Genomic DNA, 19,512 nt, shown 5'->3' with positions numbered 1-19,512 from the left:
GCGTCCTCTGGGTAACGTCCTTGGAGACGGCCAATTCTCTCACTCTAAAAGCGACTTGCAGTTTCTCAAGTCGCTCCTGACACGGAAAAAAATGGGAGTTGTAGCTTTACCATGCCTTCCTCCTTTTTTGCTAACCAAGCGGCCCGGGTGTCTCCCCCAACGACAGCTCCCACGACTCCAGAGCATTGAGCCAGGGCAACTGCAAGGGAGTCACACGGCGTTCACGTTACGGCGCCTCCGGTGGAGTTAAAAGCCCGCTCTCCGATCACGTGACACCCTCGTGCCCCAGGAGACGCTTCCAAGGCGTTGCCACGTTACGCACTCGGGCCGGAAGTGACGCTTCGAGGCGGGGCTGCGCTTCCGGACACGGCGTTGGTTGCATCAGCCTGTGAGGTAGATCGGCGCCTGGCAGGAAGCGAGAGGAAGAGGACGCGGCATGGCTACATCCGGTGAGAGAGAAAGAGAGAGAGAGAAGGAAGGAGGAAAGAACACCAAGGCGGGAAGGAAGGGCAGAAAGAACACCAAGGACGATGTGTTGTCGAAGGCTTTCATGGCCAGAATCACTGGGTTGCTGTGAGTTTTCCGGGCTGTATGGCCATGTTCCAAAAGCATTCCCTCCTGACGTTTCGCCCACATCTTTGCCAGGCATCCTCAGAGGTTGTTGAGGTCTGTTGGAAACTAGGCAAGGGAGGTTTATATATCTGTGAAATGTCCAGACTCTTTGTTGGGGGCAAGTGTGAATGCTGCAATTTATCACCATGATTAGCATTGAAAGGTCTTGCAGCTTCAAGGCCTGGTTTCTTCCTGCCTGGGGGAATCCTTGGAAGGTGTTAGCTGGCTTTGATTGTTTCGTGTCAGAAATTCTCCTGTTTTCAGAGAGTTGTTCTTTATTTACTGTCCTGATTTTAGAGTTAACACCTCCTATCAAAGGATTCCCCCATGCAGGAGGCAGCCAGGCCTTGAAGTTACAAGGCTTTTTAATGCTAATCAAGGTGATTAATTGCAACATTCACTCTTGCCTCCAAAAGACAAGAGTTCTTTCACTCTGAACCTTCCACAGATATATAAACCTCCCCTGCTTAGTTTCCAGTATACCTCACAACCTCTGAGGATGTCTGCCATAGATGTGGGCGAAACGTCAGGAGGGAATGCTTCTCGAATATGGCCATACAGCCCAGAAAACTCCCAGCAACCCAACATCAAGGACAATATGGGTACAAATCCTCCTGCGTTCCTATTCGGGTTGCCTTGAGACACTTTCTGTTGGGGTTTCAGTGGGAGTAAAGCTTTCTGCAGGTTTTAGTTTCAGTGGGTTTATTGAGGAAATCAACGTTTTTGGGGCTGAGGTTTGTAAGAGGATATATCACAGACAAGGGCAAACTTCAGCCCTCCAAGTGTTTTGGACTTTAACCCCCCACAATGCCTGACAATGGTTGGAAGTTGAAGTCCAAAACACCTGGAGGGCTGAAGTTTGCCCATGCCTAATATCAAATCACAGCAACCCAACACCAAGGACGATATGGGTCCAAATCCCACCCAAGTTTGACTCAAAAGGCTTTTGACATGAAATAAGTAATATACAATCACAGAGTTAGAAGAGTTCACAAGGACCACCCAGTCCAGTCACTGGGTGGCCCTTGTGACACACAATCCAAGGCTTCCCAGCAGGTGGCCATCCACCCCCCACCCCAAACCTCCTATTTCTCTTTTGGAGAGCTCCGACCCTCAGGGAATTCTTCCTGATGTTTGGGTGGAATCCCTTTCCCAGCAATTTCAATCCATTGCTCCATTTGTCCTAGTCTCTGGAGCAGCAAGACCCAAACTTGCCTCCTCCTCAAGGTGAGATCCTTTCGAATATTCAAACCTGGCTCTTTTGTCATCTTATGACTTCTCCAAGTGGCAATATTCAGGCTCTCTGTGGTGTGGGGAGTGTCAGAATATGTGGCAAGTCAGGATGAAAACTGATAAATTCCCATTTTCTGTATATATAAATTACAAAAAAGCTATGAGAGCCTACCGAGTTGACGTGTTATCTGCAGCAAAAGTGTCAGTTAAGGGAAATCGTGTAAAGATGAGCTCACATGGGGAGTTTCACCCATTGTGAATTTGTGCTTGAGTATTTATTTATCGTGTTAGAAGCAAATTGAGACTACAGTTATTATGTATTTTAAAAACCCACAAAGTTAAAAGTTTGGCATTATACTAAATGTCATTTGACCAGAAGCAGGCCACTTAGAGTGTGTCTGGTGTTGCTGTAAGAAGGTGCTCCATTGTGCTTGTGGCATGGCTCAGACTGCATTGTAATAAGTGGTCTGTGGTTTGCTCTTCTCCATACTTGCATGCCATGGACTCCACTTTGAAACCCCATTTCTTAAGGTTAGCTCTGAATCTCATGGTGCCAGAACACAGTCTGTTCAGTGCCTTCCAAGTCATTATGCTTGAGTTAACTAGAGCTTTTTCCAGTTACTTCAACAAATGCTTAACTGGGAGATCAGTTAGTATTTACTACACCAAAATAATGCCTCAAAGAGTAGGTTGAATGGCACCCTAATCTTCTGAATTTTACCTGATATGAGCTTACATCTCCCATGACTGTAATTTAGGCCAGACTACTTTATGTATACTCTAAACTTAGAATCAGACTTGCAAAAAAGGTCTTGTGAAAGTACTCCTTGTCATCAGAAAGTTAGCTTTTAGTATTTGTAAGAGTATAATTTGGGTAAAGCCTAAAGTATTGTTTCTGAAGTAAAAGACTGCTATTGTGATTAACCCAGCCATATTACTTTTATTCCTCTATTTTGCGACTTGTAGACTTGGTTTCATTCATGTGAAGGTAAGCCAAATATCTGGTGGTAGTTACCTCTGATGTATGTTTAGGGGCACAGAGTAGAATCCAAACATCTCCCTCAGTAATGACCTGAAACCTGTTTTTTTTGTTTGTTTGTTTTTTTCAGTCCTGGCAGGAAAATAAGGTCATGATAACTTGACTGGACCTGTTTACCTAATGATATTTGCTTTACTACCTTGGTAGGCATGCTCTGTTTTATTCTTAGTTGCATTTATATCCTGCCTTTTTTTCTCCCAATGAGCTCAAGGTGGCCAGCATAGGTCTCCACCTCTCCAACCTCTTTATCCCCACAACAACCCTGTGAAGTGAGGCTGAGAGAATGAGATTGACCCAGAGTTATCCAGTAAGATCCATGATTCAGTGGAGATTTTAAGCCTAATCTCCCAATTTGCAGTCTAGTCTTTTAATCAATAATGCACACGGCTTCCATTTAAACCAAGCCTGGATATTTTGAAAGGTCGGGAAAGTTTCCATTATTTTAAAAATAGGAATTGCCATCAGGCAGGCATGTGATACTTCCCTGCAAGCGGTTACCTACTATGAATACAATGCCAAGACTGGCATGCAGAAGAGCACACTGTGAAGGCCTTGGCTTTCTGTTTTGTCATTATCTACTGCTTCTGATGAACAGCATGACTGCACATTGAAATTTTGTTTTTGAATCTTTAATTTCTGAGATTCAGGTACACTAAGAAAGTAGCAGGCCATCTCTTTTGCAACAAAGTGTTCGTACATATCTACAACATCCAAAGCAGGCATGACTATGGCCATCTGGAGAAGGTACTCTTCTTGAGTGGCCAACGGAGCACTTTGGTATGCATAGTCACAGCTCTTGTGTTTCATTTGAACTTCATATGTCTCTCTTCATGGAGTTTTCTTCATTTATGGTAGTACCTTGTTACACATGGAAAATTAAATGTTGAGCTGTTGATCAAATAGGTACCAGTACCTAAAACAGTGAGGGCTTATAACCAGTGCTGAGAAGAAAACAGTCACTCGGAATTATTCTGATACTTCAAAAGTGAACTTTTTCTAAAAAACGTGCACTGGTGTTTTATATTTGTTCAATAATAGAAGTAAAAGAATTCATCAGTCAAGCTAAATATATAGTTCATATATAGTTAAATCTTAATTTCCATATAAACATGTAATTATGTCTCGCAGGTACTATGCAAAACCATTAATTAAAAAGGATAATCATTTTGCATTCCAGAGCACATATACAAAAGCTTGTCTCCTACCAGGTGATGAACAGAGAACTGCAACCATAGTACTTTGGGCCACTGATGTTTGAGGTGATTGTCACGTGGGAGGTACTCCTATGAGTGACATATTATTCCTATGTTTGAATTCTCCTGCTCCTCCAAAGAGCTGAATGTGCTCATAGTCATCCTATTTTAGCCTTACAACAAGCCTGTAGGTAGGGTAACCTGAGATTTTGTGACATGTCTAAGCTTTTTAAATAGTTCTAGACTGCTTCCTAGTAAAATTCACTAAGCAGTTTGCAATAAAATATAAATTTAAAACAATGGAAATCGCAGATAAGTGTTGTGGATACTGATTTATTTTTTGTGAATTCTGTTTTTTAAGTGGGTTTATGTTTGTCTACGCATTTAAGCATTCACTTGCAACTCATATCCCTTCCCCATCAAGCACTATGTTTGTCCCTTAAGTTGGAGAAAGCTGTACTCTTTTGTCTTTTAAAATGCATCTGCGGGATATACACCAGTGGATTCAATCCACCACAACTGATATACTCAGGTGGTTTTGCTGCAACTGGCGAATTCAAAGTTGTGGGTTGCTGTACATTTGTGATAGAAAGAGGCAGTATGACCAGCAGCCCTTGTAGATCCTTTCAAGTCAACACAATTTAATAATATGGGACTTGATCATCCACATTTTTCGAATCTGCACGTGAACCTGAAACCACACCCCGACGGATACAGCTGGCCCAATATTGTTCCCTTGAAAACTGCTCCTGGTTATTATACACCAAATCCTTTGATTTTCCTCATTTATAGAAATGAAGCTTTGCCTCTTTTGCTTTGTACTTTTAGCCCTGCATTAGAAGCAGTGGGCACAAGAAGTATGGAGTAGAAAACTTCAGAAAAAAAATCCCCACACACCTATTTATCTGTAGTTGTCTAAGCTGTTGTACTACAAATAGTCAAGGCAAAATATGGTAAGTTACCCCTTCTTGCCACATTTTCAAATTCAATCATATGAGATGGATAAATATAGGATATTAACAAGTAGTGAGTCTTCTAAGGCCCCTTCCACACAGCTGAATAAAATCTCAAATCTGCTTTGAACTGGGATATATGGTAGTGTGGATGCTGATATTTCAATTTAAAGCAGATATTGTGGGTTATTCTGCCTTGATATTCTGGGTTATATGGCTGTGTGGAAGGGCCCTAAGAAGACGAGAATTAACTAACCCTTGTGTTCAGAAAACTAGGATAATTCATTATTGTACTAAGTTTGTTTGCATTTCAAGTTGCCTGTGTCCACGTACTGATCTTTTTATAGCCATCCTTTAGTGAAATAAAGTGATCAATTATTTGTACTAAATTCCTTTTTTTGTCAATTTGAAAGGGAACTGATAAGTAATGAAGTGCAGATAGTGAGTGAAGTGAAGGTGTTTCAGTTATTTCTCAGCAAATGAAAATTAAACTGAAGACATGAGACATAAATACTAAGTATAGTTCTCTTTCGGTAAATGTCCTAAAAAGTGTTATTTCAGCTATAGCCGTTCCTAGTTAAATGTAACGGGTATATTGTATTTTGTTTACATTTTACAGCTATTCCAGTACAATAATTTGCACATAAGACTTTATAACATTTAATAACAAATTGGCTAAATCAGGTTACATTGCTTAGAGCACTGGAAAATCTCCCATTTTACTTTTTCTGGAAACTTACATCACTGAGTGAGACCCCTCATGTTTTTTATATGAGTAAGGCTATGTTGTTGTGGTCATTGTACAATTTTGGCCAAGTCTCTTGCTAAGTTTTGGTCTTCAAGCAGCAGGCACCACTGATATTAGAACAGTTTATTTTGTTTTCTTCTTTTTGACTGTATGTGAGAGAAAAGGTACCTAGGACCTTAGTACTTCTGTAGAAGAGTGAGCAACACTGCTATGCTTGTTGAAGTTTAGTCTGTTGTGACTGTTAAAGGTGCAGTCTTGGCCTCCTATGTCTGGCCATCTTAGCCAGAGAAGGATAAAGATAGACATCTGTCATATAATGTTAACTGTGGATGTGATTACTAGTTGGGGTAGTTGAGTATTCCTAGGCCTTAAAACATCACATGGTGTACTTGACTCTCTTTGTGTCCAGCCTCATATAGTCTTGAGAACTAACCTTACTTGATGGTCTTAAAGTACACTAATCATTATGACACCAGCATGGTGTATTGGTTTTAGTGTTGGACTGTGATTCTGAAGACCAAAGTTCAAATCCCTCCTCAGCTATGAAAACCCACTGGTTGATCTTGGGCTGGTATTTGAAAACCCTGTGATGTGCTAGCTTTAGAGCTACTATAAGTTGAAAACAACTTGAAGGCCCAAAACAGCAGCAACAATGGCAGTGTTTCTCAATAGACTTTTCTCTCCAAGTATGTACAGTATTTGAGAAATAATCCAAACTATGGTGGGAGTGGCTAAATGTTTGGCAAATGACAGCATGGATAAATTAGTATTTTAGATATAAATCTCAAAAATGTGTCAGCGTGGATAATATCACTGTGTTTTAAGTTCTTCAAATTAAAACAATTTGAACTAGTTATGATTACAAGGTGACTAGGTATCCTGAAGAAATGTTTTGGCAGTGAACATTAGCAAACATATGATCTGTGGGTCACTTAGAAAACCACAGAATCCTGTTCTGTGGCTTGCCACAGAACAGGATTCTGGATCTAAGTATAACAACAATGTTCCTTCCTAAACCTATGATTTTCAGTAGTGACCTCAAGCTACAGGGTCAAGTGTTTGCTGTAGAGGTAATTTAGGCTCTCTTAAGTTAGATCTAGGGAAGGTACAAACCTGATGCATCCCCCACCTTTGTTTTTCTACCCACAAGGGCCCTCAAAGCAAGGCCCTTGTGGTCAAAATATGATTGAGTAATCCACAGGGGTTTGGGAGGGGAATGCAAAGTGTAATCGTCCCCACCCCACCCCCATTTCCCATCCCATCCTTGTTCTAAACCATTCACTGACTCATGCAAGAGCTGAAACCATGTACAGTGTTCCCTCACTACTTCGCGGTTCACTTTTCGCAGATTCAGTGTTTCGCAGTTTTTCAATAAACTCTAAAAGACTACTATAAATAATAAAAAAATTCAATTTACAGCCTAAGGAAGGGAGGAAGGAGAAGCCAAAGGGAGAGAAAAGGAGCCCAAGTGGCAATGTGAGGAGAAGAAAGCGATTTATCAACACACAATTGGTTGATAAAGACTTAAAATAGTGTATAACTACTAAAATAATGTATAAATACTAAAATAAATATAGTGGCCCTACTTCGCGGATTTTCATTTATTGCGGGTGGTCCTGGAACCTAATCCCCGCAATAAGTGAGGGGACACTGTAAAGGATTAGGGCAGGGGTCCTCAAACTGTTGGGTGATGATGACTATAGTTTGAAAACATGGGCCATCTAATTCAACTCGCTGCATGCAGAAAAGACCAGTTGAAGTACCCCTTACAGATGGCCACCCAGCCTAGGTTTAATAGCCTCCAAAGAAGGAGCTTTCACCACATTCCAAGGCACTGTTGAACAGCTGCCTAATGTTCAAGTGGAATCTCCTTTCCCCTAATTTGAACACACTAGTCACTTCTTTCCAGGATGAAGATGGTAAGCACCCTATGGGTTCGGTCGCTTGGCCAGTAACAAATTCACCTAACAGTAGTATTGTCTAGCCCATATTTTACTAGCTTAGCCCACATTTTACTAGTGAACGAATTCCTATGCACACTGCATGTTTTATATGAATGATTTCCTATGCACATTGCACATATCTTATTTGTAGTGCAAAGAAAGAAGAAAGAACAATGCAATATTTAAAATGAAGGACAATTGTAACCAACATAAACTTACCAGTATTTAGATGGGAAGTGTGGGCCTGCTTTTGCCTGGTGAGAAAGTCAAGTTAATTTGGATTGTTGATGTTGCGTGCCTTCAAGTCATTTCAGAATTAGGCAACCCTAAGTCTTAAGGTTTAGGACTGGGTCCTGGGAAATTACCTTGGAGGGCTTAATCTGGCCTTCTGGCCTTGAATTTGGGGACCCTTGGATAAGGATAGGGATTCCCCCCTCCCCCAGGAGGAGGTGCGACTATTACATGACAACATATGGTACTTTGAAACAAACCAGTATTTGTAACAACAACACCCTTTCCCAAGCCAGTACCTTCAATATATTTTGGACTATACATCTGATCATACTCTTAAGAGTATGTCCAGTGGATGTTGTTGTCTAACATATCAGAAGGATAACATCCTCTGAAGATTAGAAATATGATGAACTTGTGAAATCCAGGATATCTGCGCCTCCATTTCTTGGTACTTCTCTCACACATTTTTTGGCTTTTTTCTGGCCTTCCACATTTGTAAGACCACCCATCCAAACAGCTGCTGCTTTGCCATAAATCCCCCTGCCATGCCTTCCTCAGGAGCCCATCTAAACTGTGGGATGCTTTGTTCCTGGATGCTTTTAAGCAAAAGGATCTGACTGCTTGTCATCTACCTCTGTCTTTGCAGTGTCTGACTACAGTTGCATTCTGAACATTAGCGAAGAGGAAGCCAGGTTGAAGGCTCTGAATGAGTATCTCAGCACTCGTAGCTATATCCAGGGGTTCATATTTTCACACGCAGATGTGGAAGCTTTCAGACAGCTTTCAGGCCCACCTATGGACCAGTATTTCCACGTGGTTCGTTGGTACAGGCACATAGAAGCAATCTATGATGGCAGCAGTGAGAAACGTGACTCCTGTAAACTCCAAACAAGTGAGTAGTAACAGGGAGTTAAAGACCTTGATTTCTAAATTTGACTTTTGAAAAATACGGAAAGTCCCTATTAAGGGTTATTCTGTTGCTCTTATTTTACATGAGCTCCTACCATTGATTACCATTGGTTTCTGTACAGTTACAGTGAGACATCAAGCCACCATCCCTTTTGTATCAAAATTATTGGCTACTATTTACCCATTATCTTTCATTCCACCCCTCCTCAAAGGAGCTTTCTCCTGTCTTTCTTTATAACAAGCATGTAGTGTTGGGTGAAGGTGACAAGCAAGAAACAGAATGATTGGGTCAAGTGGTCAAGAGACTATATGGTGAAGTGGAATTTGAAACTCTCCAGACCTGGTCCTGCATAAAAAAGAAAAGTCCCTGGTTGTTTTCTGAAATGATCACTTGCATCTTTGAAGGACCTTGGCTTCCTAATGCTGGATGGAGAAAGGAGATGTGGCTGGAGACGTATGTACATGCTCCATTCCCTTCTAATGTTGAAAGAGAACGGGAGGAGAAGGAATTATAGAGAAGGAAGGTCCTTGTGACTCCTCCCCCATATTAATCATTTACATGATTACAGTGATTTGCTGATTAGCAAAATCTGTACTGAAATATATTTTGGTCCTTTGACAAAAACTGAGGAACGAAATTTAAAATAATTTTTGAGCTTTGTCATAGGTGTTCACCAGTGGCAGTGCTCCTGTCTTTCATCCTTTGCTTGCTAACTAGGAGCAAAGTTCCACACAAATTACTTATTTATTATAGAAAAATGGATTAATGATTAGTATTCCTTTATAGTGAAAAGGAGGATAAATCTGGGCATTCAACCTGCACAAAGTAATATTTGTATTTATGGAAGATGTACTTATAATTGTTTTACAAATATGCCACCATAATATATTTGCTTCATTAGCCAAGCTGTATGCAAATTGGTTCATGTACCACTGTACTTTGATACCCAAATTGATCCCAATATTTAATATGTTTACATTGAGCTCCAAGTATGTGCTGTAATTTGATCTAGGTTCTCCTATGGATACAAAAATCCATGTATGTTCAAATAGCATTATATACAATGGTGTTGTAAGATTGCTTCCCTCATATAAAACAGCAAAATCAATGTTTGTGTTTTGGAATTTTTTGGAATACTTTCCCCAAAAATGACTTCATGGATGCAGAATCTTTGAATACAGAGGTTTGACAGTATAGTATTTATTCATTAATATTCTCTAGGACAACGCGATCTCTTAAAATAACTGTTTTCCCAACACATTATGCTAATCTAATTTTAAGAACATCACAATTATGCCAGATTTTTCTAAAGCCTGCATCAAGCACTAAAGGCATGTACGACTTATTTGGGACTATTAGAAAAAATGGTGTGAAACTCACATTCTTTTTTAAATGACATAAGCTTATTTGGTGTTAGTACTGAATTCAGCATTTTCCATCTTCCGTAAAGTTTAATATAAATACCCGCTGTAGGATTGTTTGAAGTACTGGAGTGTATCTGGAATTTTTAGTTGATTGTTGCTTTCACTGCTCTGACCTTGGATGATGAGATTTCTGTCACAGTGGCTTGACAATATATTTTATTTAAGCTCTTTTTAAATGTTATTTAATGAAGTGGCATTTGTATTCTACTTTTCTTTTCATGGGTTCGAAGTCCCACATTATCTTTATATCAGCTCTTCACTATCTTCACAATGACATTGCAAGGTAGGACAAGCTTAGAGTGAGTTGTTACTCCAGAGTCACACTGTTAGTTTCATATTTCACTGGGAAGTGAAATCTAGATGGCCCTCATTCTAGCCCGTACTTTAATTGTTGCATTACAGTGGCTCTCAGTAATATTGTAACAAAGGATCTTTGCAGATCAAGTGAACAAGAGAGGAGGCTATGTTCTGTTACTTCAGGATTTCTTGAGAACTGACAAGAACTTTTTAAAATGCCTGCAGTGAATAATTTTGAACATCTCAAAAAGCTGTGGGTGGATTCTCATAAACCTTACTATTATAGCATATGTATTATTTATTTTATTATGTTTATTTATACTCTGCTTTTGCTCTCCACAAGGAAACCCATCCTAAGAGCACTGTTCTTGTATATCATGCATGTAGGTTTGTTTAAAAAATACTGCTTTCCTCAATAATACACTTGAGAGTGCTGGAATGTGCCTCTCAGAAAAGCTAAGCTGAATGCTAGCATTTTTCTCTGAGGACACCAGAGGGCAAGCTGGGAAACTGTTGAAAACACATTAAGATTTCTGCCAATAGTACTTTTCAGTTGTGTTTGAGAATTGTATTTGTAGAATCCAATGTCACAAAGGGCTCTTCCACACAACTCTATATCCCAGAATATCAAGGAATTACATATAGGACAAGATACAGAATCTGAAACAGATGAGTGATGCTTAGTAGTTTAGGTTTCATTGCACTTCAGATATATGGACTACATTATTAATTTAGATTTCAAACAACGTTTTTTAGTGTTAGGGATCTAAATAACTATGACTGAGACACATTGGGCATGTGTTTCTCACAGGGCAGATCTTTGAGCCATTTGGCAAGCTATTTTCGAAATAGGGAGTTTTCCCAAGTAGTTTTGCTATGATGTGTAAATCTGATCATTAAAAAAGTAATCTACTGGATCTGCCCAGATCCTTGGGTGCACCTAAATCTATTCTTTGGTTCATACCTAGTGGTATTCTCACATGCATGCACATACTACTATTACTTATGTTAACATTCTATCCATAAAATGAAAAAATGCAATTCCTGGTTCTTGCTTCTAAGAAAAGCTTGTGATTCAGCAACAGAGTATATGCTTTACTTTCACAAGGTCCCATGTTCTATTCCTTATACTTCAGGTGGGGGTAATATAATTTTTGCCTGAAATCCCAGTCGTGCACTAGTATGGATAGCAGTGATCAGATGGAACAATGGTTCAGTATAAAGCACTTTTGTGTTGAGATTAATGTGTCATAGCTCTGAGTACAGTGAGACTTGCCTCTGATTAAATGTACATAGAATTGTGCATTTACATTGATGTGCAGAAATATATTTGCATCATTCTCAATAAATGATTTTTCTGAGGTTGTGACAAATTTAGGGCTTACAAATAGAACTGGAAATATTTCTTCCCAAATACATTACGTTTGCAGAGCCCCTAAGAAAGTTCTTTGGACATTGTTTTCTAGGATAGAACACACTGAATGTCCAGCAAGCTAAGTCAACCAAAGACATTTTATTGTTTGAGTCATGTACAGAATTCTAGGTGGAAAGCATTCCCATATAGCTAAATTTAGTGGAAAGATGGTGTTTTCGTGTGCCTTCAAGTTGTCCATCAACTTATAGTGACCCCATGAATTTCATAGGGCTTCATCAGTCAAAGAATACTCAGTGGTAGTTTGGCCAGTTCCTTCTTCTGATATATAGTCTAATATTCACTGGTGATACCCCATCCAGAGCAGGCATGACTCTGCTTAGCTTCCAAGATCCTGTGAGATGGAGTTTTTTTTGAGGTAGTTTAATTATTAGTTTGAGTACATTCTACATTTATTTTGCATACATATGCTGATCAGAGTAGCATGTGAGCATTGATTTCAGCACAAGACCTGAGCCCTATTCAGGTGTTCAAAAAATCTGAATATGTGAAAATATGAAGTTTTCTAGCCCAATCCCATCTGTTGCCTTTCTTCATATGTAGAGAACAAATCTTCAATAGAGATGCTTAGCTGAAAGCAGAATGTATTGCTTTAGTACATGAGAAACATTTGGAAGTCTAGCATATCTGTGTGCTGGCTTGCAGATGTAAGGAGAGGTATCCTAAACCAGTCCTTTTAAGGTTTATAACCAGAATTACAATTGCCATCATCTGTATTCTATTTCATTCTAATACTTCCCCCTTAACTGAGAAAATGTAATTCATGAAAGCTTATTCTAAAATAAACCTGTTTGTTTTGAAGGTTTTAATTTCCCCAAACCCTGTTTTAGTCTGAAGAGAAGAGCCTTGCCACATGATAGGATACCCAGAAAAGTCAGATCTTCATTGTCTGCAAAGGCTCCAATAGACAGAAGAAGCTTCATGCTGTCTCTACTCATGACCTGACAATGAGATGAATAGGCCCAGCCTTTTCATGTGTTTGTTTTACTCTTTTTTGAATGCTGGAATAAGGCATTGGTGTTAATGGGACAGAATCCTCCACTACCAGTTTAAAGGACATGATATTACATGCCACATGCATACATAATAATTTCTTCCTCTTGCACTTATTTCATCTCAATGATGCCTAAGATGGCTGCCTCACTCTGTCTAATGGTAGGGTTGGTCTTACTTAACAGTGGTTCCACTTTGAATTGAAAGTAAGATTTCTGGTTGAATTGGAGATTATTTCTAAAAACAATAGCAGTACTTATGTATGCTTGCATTTTTTTAATTGTTTATCTTCCTGCCTACTTTCTTTCCTTTTAATTGGCTGTTGTTCTAGTATTCCTTTTGAAATAATTAATGATATAAAAAGGCATTTGAATCTGTTTGTTCTAGCTATCTTTTCCTGGTTTATTGTTAAAGGGAAAATAATGTAAGCCTTTAAATTTCCTTCCAGGTAAAAGCAAGCGTACCCAGCCTGCATGGTCTCCACCAAAAGAGTCATCACAACCGAAACTCTGCCTGTACAACAGTCTTACTCGTAATAAGGTAAATATTTTTACATTTGTTGATAACATTCTCTTCATAGCTAAGGTTCAAACAGTGTCACCTGAAAATAGTTATCTTGCTCTTGGAATGCCAGTTACATGGCTCTGATTTAAAAAGAAAAGCAACACCTATTCTGTGCAGCTGTTCTTCTGAATTTTAGATTGCTCATATTCTGCTGCTTATCGGTACTGTGTCTCTTTTCCCACTTAAGGACAAGTTTCAGCCTCAAAATGGCAACAAAGTGACGTGGTATTGCTGTGGTCCAACGGTGTATGATGCCTCCCACATGGGACATGCAAGGTATGGTGCTATTTCAAAAGCAATTGGCTTTAGTTGTTGAAGTGCAACACCTTACAGAAAAGTATTATGTCTGATTGATACCAATATCTATATGAAATAAAGTTGTACGTGAAGGGGCCTCATTTGGATCAGAATTCAATTTGGCAAGTTGGATCTGAGTCTGATTTGGTCTGTATCTATCTAGATACAACCGAAGCTGGATCTAAATCAAAGTTCCATAATCCAAATCAACAGATTTAACTAATTAACTTTGATTGAAAAACCAAAAGTGACCGTATATGTTTACAGATATCCACATAAAAATTGGAGAAATTGTAGATCAAAGGAAAGAATTGACCCAATCAATTTCAAAGGTTTAATTCTTCTAGATGCCTGTAAAATTTGCTTTTCGCCCACCATCACCACAAAAAGCAGTCGCCAAAAAGTTATTGATAAGATTCCTTGACACAGTTTAAGGGAGGAAGAGGAGCAATGTGAACATGTTTTACTAGTGAGGTCCCTTTGATGAAACCTCCTGCTCCCTCTTAGAGAGATTTTGTGATCTGGGGTGATAGCGGACCCCCCCTGTCATTGCCACATGCTCCCTCTAGTTAACTTTTCCAGAATTGCCTGCATTACCCTTTTGGCAGGTAGGAAAGAATGAGAACTGCTGCTGCCAGGAGATTCATCACGTTGTTTTCCTCCCTTGTGTGGCTTGCCTTGCTGCCAGGTCTTTTCTACCTCTTTTCTGAGTAAAAACTGTATGTTTGCAGCATACTACCTTGTTTACCCTAGATCATTTTACATCACAAAATACAGCCAGTTTCTTTACACTAATCGAGTTTTCTGATTGGTGTCATTTGCAGGAACCTAATGTTTCTTCTTCATGATTTTAAAAATACAAGCAGTCCTGTTTCAACAATAATAACAACAACAATAATAATAATAATAGCATTTCGCTCTATCTCCCCGAGGGGACTCAGGGCAGATTCCAGCATACACAAAAGCAGTGCCTAGAAACAACGAAACACAGATAAAGGTAAAGGCTTCTCCTTTCGGCTCTGAGGGATGGTGCTCGTCTCCATTTCTAAGCCGAAGAGCCTGTGTTGTCTGTAGACATCTCCTAGGTCATGTGGCCGGCATGACTGGATGGAGCACCATTTACCTTCCTGCCAAGACAGTACCTATTGATCTACTCACATTTGCATGCTTTCAAACTGTTAGGTTGGCAGATGGCAATGGCCAACCTCAATAAAATAGTGAAGAGCAGAGACATCACATTAGCAACGAAGGTCCGCATAGTTAAAGCAATGGTATTCCCCATAGTAACCTATGGATGCGAGAGCTGCACCATTATGAAGACTGACCGAAGGAAGATAAATGCTTTTGAATTTTGTTGCTGGAGGAAAATCCTGAGAGTGCCTTGGACTGCAAGAAGATCCAACCAGTCCATCCTCCAGGAAATAATGCCCAGCTGCTCACTGGAAGGAAGGATATTAGAGGCAAAGATGAAGTATTTTGGCCACATCATGAGAAGACAGGAAAGCTTGGAAAAGATTATGATGCTGGGGAAAAAGGAAGGAAACGGGAAGAGAGACCGACCAAGGGCAAGATGGATGGATGGATGGTATCCTTGAAGTGACTGGCTTGACCTTGAAGGAGCTCGGGGTGGCGACGGTTGACAGGGAACTCTGGTGTGGACTGGTCCATGAGGTCACGAAGAGTCGGAAACAACTGAGTGAATGAAGAAGAGGTTGGCAGAAGCTGGGGCTAATAGCGGGAGCTCACCCCATCCTGCAGATTCGAACTTCCAACCTTCTGGTCAGCTAGTTCAGCAGCTCAGCAGTTTAACTCGTGCCACCACAACCCCTTTGTCTTTAAAAAAGCATTAAACAAATTATTTCAGGACTCTGAAGGTGAACATTATGGGTAACAAGACAGTTGAGGGTTGATGTTTGCTCGTAGTGTCTTTGACATCTCCCTTTCCACCTGTGTCTTGCCTTCCTCTGACTTTTATTGTCGGTGTTAGTGTTTTAAAAATTCAGTTATACTTAGGAAATTGTTACACTATCAATGCTTTGTTTGCATAACAGCTTTGTGTTAGTGAATGTGAGATTTTTGTGACATAAAATGGACTTGTCTTTGGACTTATTTTAGATCATACATCTCATTCGATATCCTGAGAAGAGTTTTGAAAGACTATTTCAAATATGATGTCTTCTACTGTATGAATATTACAGATATAGATGACAAGGTAAATGTAAAGTGCCATAATGCCATTATCTCTCTTCCGAGATAAAAACCAATAGATGAAACTATTTAATTTAGTTTTTAGTTGCACAGTGGGCCATCTACTTTTGTGGAGGTTAGAGTCACATTATCCTTACAAAAATGGGAAAACACACATATAAACCAGCTGCTTTTTCCTTTTTCTTTTTACTGAGAGAACACCTCTCTAGGAATTGCTTAAGTTCCCCTAAGCAACTTTGTGGCCAACTTGGAGAATCCAGAGATTCCTGGAGAGAAATATATTATAGTAAGCTCACCGTATTTGATGGGGTTAGGAGCACAACGCCCCCCCCCCCCAAATGAAAAAACTGCAAATAATAAAAACACTTTTTGAACCATAGAGAACACCTCTCTAGAAATCTAGATCCTCCAACAAGACTATATAGTCACTTTTCACCAGAATTTGATTATAAAGCCATCTGCAAATGCCTAGAGAAGTATTTTCTCTAGGAACCTCTAGGTCCTCCAACTCCTTGGGAATAGTCTTCAGGTTCTTCATAGAGAGAAATGTAAGTTTTTCTTACTCATGTGGCAAATTTAAGATTCCTAGGTCTCTGTTACAGCTTTACAACAATGTTTTCTTTTAACATTACTAAATATTCTCCTTCTTTTCTTTTTTACATCCTGCTTTTGTTTTAGCATTTTCTTTCTGTCTATTGCAAAACCTTAATGTACTTTATTTTGGATGATTAATTTTCATTATATTATCGCCAGCATATATGGCAGCTGTACAGTGTAACATAAACAGTGTAGCAGATTCTCATTACAGGATCCTTACAATCTAATTGAAACAGAAGAGATAGGGATGGTAGCAGTGGGAGGGGAAAAAGCAGAGGGAAAATAATGAGAAGGCTTATTATACACAAATCCAGTGATAGTGTATATATACTCATGTACAAGTCAACATTATATATGTGTTGAAGGCAAGTTTGAGGACCAAAATGATGGGTTTTGTATAAGTCAAGGGTCATTTCACAGAAAAGGAATAACACCAGTGCTGCTTTGGAAACACCCACCATTTGCCTTCCCTTCTATTCATAAAGGCCAGAAGAGATGCTACAGCAGAAAGAGCAGAAAGGGTTGATGCTTCTCTTAAGTTCCCTCAGGATGCTCAACTCAGAGAAGGAGATGGCTCCTTTTTTATAAGGATTACTAGCTGTGCCCAGCCACGCGTTGCTGTGGTGAAGTATGGTGGTATGGGAAATGAAGTATTGAGGAATTGGTGGTAGTTAAGGTAAAGAGTGACATTAAGTCCAGTCATGTCTGACTCTGTGGGTTGGTGCTCATCTCCATTTCTAAGCTGAAGAGCTGGCGTTGTCCGTAGACTCCTCCAAGGTTATGTGGCATGACTGCATGGAGCGCTGTTACCTTCCCACTGGAGCAGTACCTATTCATCTACTCTCATTTGCATGTTTTTGAACTTTAGGGTTGGCAGAAGCTGGGGCTAACAGTGGGGGCTCTCTCCACTCCCCCAATCAAACCTGCAACCTTTCGGTCCAGAAGTTCAGCAGCTCAGCGCTTTAGCACGCTGCGCCATCGGGATATTATTTCCTAAAGCTTGTGAATATACAATATTTCTGATTTTTTTTGGTCTGTTGGAGGCAAGTATGAATGCTGCAATTAGGCAAAATGATTAGCATGTAATGGCCTTGCAGCTTTAAAGCCTGGCTGCTTCCTCCCTGAGTGAATTTTTTGTTGGGAGGTGTTAACTGGCCCTGATTGTTTCCTGTGTGGAATTCCCCTGTTTTCAGAGTGTTGTTCTTTATTTAGTGTTCTGATTTTAGAGATTGTATTGTTCTGTTTTATTATACCACAGTAATTTTTATATATTCTGATTGTAATGTTTTTGAATACTTGGAGCCAGATTGTATTCATTTTCACGGTTCACAGCAACACAATAATAATCATAATAATAGTAATGATAGTAATAATAATGACTTTGGTAATACACACTGCTTCACTCCCTTCTCAGCTTCCTTTCTGGAAGAATCCTTTCTTGGGAGGTGTTAGCTGGCCCTGATTGTTTCCTTTGTGGAATTCCCAATTTCCCTGCTTTCAGAGTGTTGCTCTTTATTTACTGTCCTGGTTTTAGAGGTTATATTGTTCTGTATTATTGTACCACAGTAATTATTTCACATTAGAGTAGAATCTCACTTATCCAACATTCGCTTATCCAATATTCTGGATTATCCAACACAGTCTGCCTTTTAGTAGTGAATGTTTTTGTAGTCAGTGTTTTAAATTCATTGTGATGTTTTGGTGGTAAATTTGGAAATACAGTAATTACTACATGGCATTACTGCACATGGAAGTACTTTTTCTATCAAATATGTTGTATAACATGATGTTTTGGTGCTTAATTTGTATAATTACCTAATTTGATGTTTAATCGGCTGTTCCTGAATCCCTTCTTATTATCCAACATATTCACTTATCCAACGTTCTTCCGGCCTGTTTATGTTGGATAAGTGAGACTCTACTGTATATTTATAATCTTATATTATCTGCTTAGAACTGGATTATATGAGGCCCCTTCTACACAGCTGTATAAAATGCACACTGAAGTGAATTATCTGGCAGTGTAGACTCAAGATAATCCAGTTCAAAGCAGATAATATAAGATTATAAATGGGTAATATAGCTGTGTGGAAGGGCCTTGAGTCTACACTGCCATATAATCCAGTTAAAATCAGATAATCTGTATCTTATAGGCAGTGTGGAAGAGGCCTGAGGACTAACTGTGCCTGTCCCCTGGGCTGAGTAGGTTGCTAGGAGACCAAGTGGGCAGAGTTTAGCCTTGCAATTGGCAGCAATTGGATAAAAAACAATTATTCCTTTCCCTCTAATTAGGACTTTATTTTTCTTTTCTTTTTGTTGTATGAACGTAGAGGCATGGATGAGGGGTTGTGTTGCCAAGTTTAGTGTTTCTGGGATGTGTAGTTTTGTTGTTTTGTCCTAGGCTGAAATTTTTTATCCTTTATATATATATCATGAAAATAATAAAACACTAACATAGAAATACATAAATAAGCTGGTATAAGATTATACATAAAGTAAATAGTATATACAGTAGTTTCAGTTCTGGCATCTTTGTAAATGTTGAAATGCTTTGCAAAATAACACTGATTTTCAGCTTCAGCTTGTATAACTTCTTTTTCTGGATAACTGTTGTAGATAATAAAAAGGGCAAGACAAAACCATCTCTTCGAACAGTATACAGAGAAGAAGCCATCTGCTACTCAGCTGCTTGAAGATGTTCAGATTGCCTCTCAGGTAGGTTCTCTTGTGAGGTCATGTCCACTTTATGAATTCTGCCTCTCTCTTGTGTCCCTTTTCCTGATGCTACTTTTTCATCTGCCTTCCCACACTAGCAGTCCAATATAAGCCTCTGCA

At 39.4% G+C, this 19,512-nt stretch overlaps 1 protein-coding gene across 3 annotated transcripts in view; it reads left to right on the top strand.

The window, feature by feature from the left end:
- The first annotated feature begins 312 nt into the window (after positions 1-312).
- cars1 (cysteinyl-tRNA synthetase 1) overlaps positions 313-19,512 on the top strand; it is a 44,140-nt gene continuing 24,940 nt past the window's right edge. Inside the window, exons 1-6 of one of the 3 annotated variants that reach the window (XM_003214753.4) lie at positions 314-449; positions 8,602-8,847; positions 13,460-13,551; positions 13,763-13,851; positions 15,988-16,084; positions 19,294-19,392. In XM_003214753.4, coding sequence (XP_003214801.1) covers positions 437-449; positions 8,602-8,847; positions 13,460-13,551; positions 13,763-13,851; positions 15,988-16,084; positions 19,294-19,392 — 636 coding nt within the window. In that variant the 5' untranslated portion in view covers positions 314-436. Of the gene's footprint in view, positions 450-1,459; positions 1,840-8,601; positions 8,848-13,459; positions 13,552-13,762; positions 13,852-15,987; positions 16,085-19,293; positions 19,393-19,512 lie in introns of those variants that run through there. The other 2 variants (XM_008107762.3, XM_008107769.3) reach the window with 2 other exon arrangements.

The sequence above is a fragment of the Anolis carolinensis genome, chromosome 1 (assembly GCF_035594765.1).
Source record: "Anolis carolinensis isolate JA03-04 chromosome 1, rAnoCar3.1.pri, whole genome shotgun sequence".
NCBI lineage: Eukaryota > Metazoa > Chordata > Lepidosauria > Squamata > Dactyloidae > Anolis > Anolis carolinensis.
Note: the sequence above shows the minus strand (reverse complement) of the source record. Positions and strands in the feature narration are given on the sequence as shown.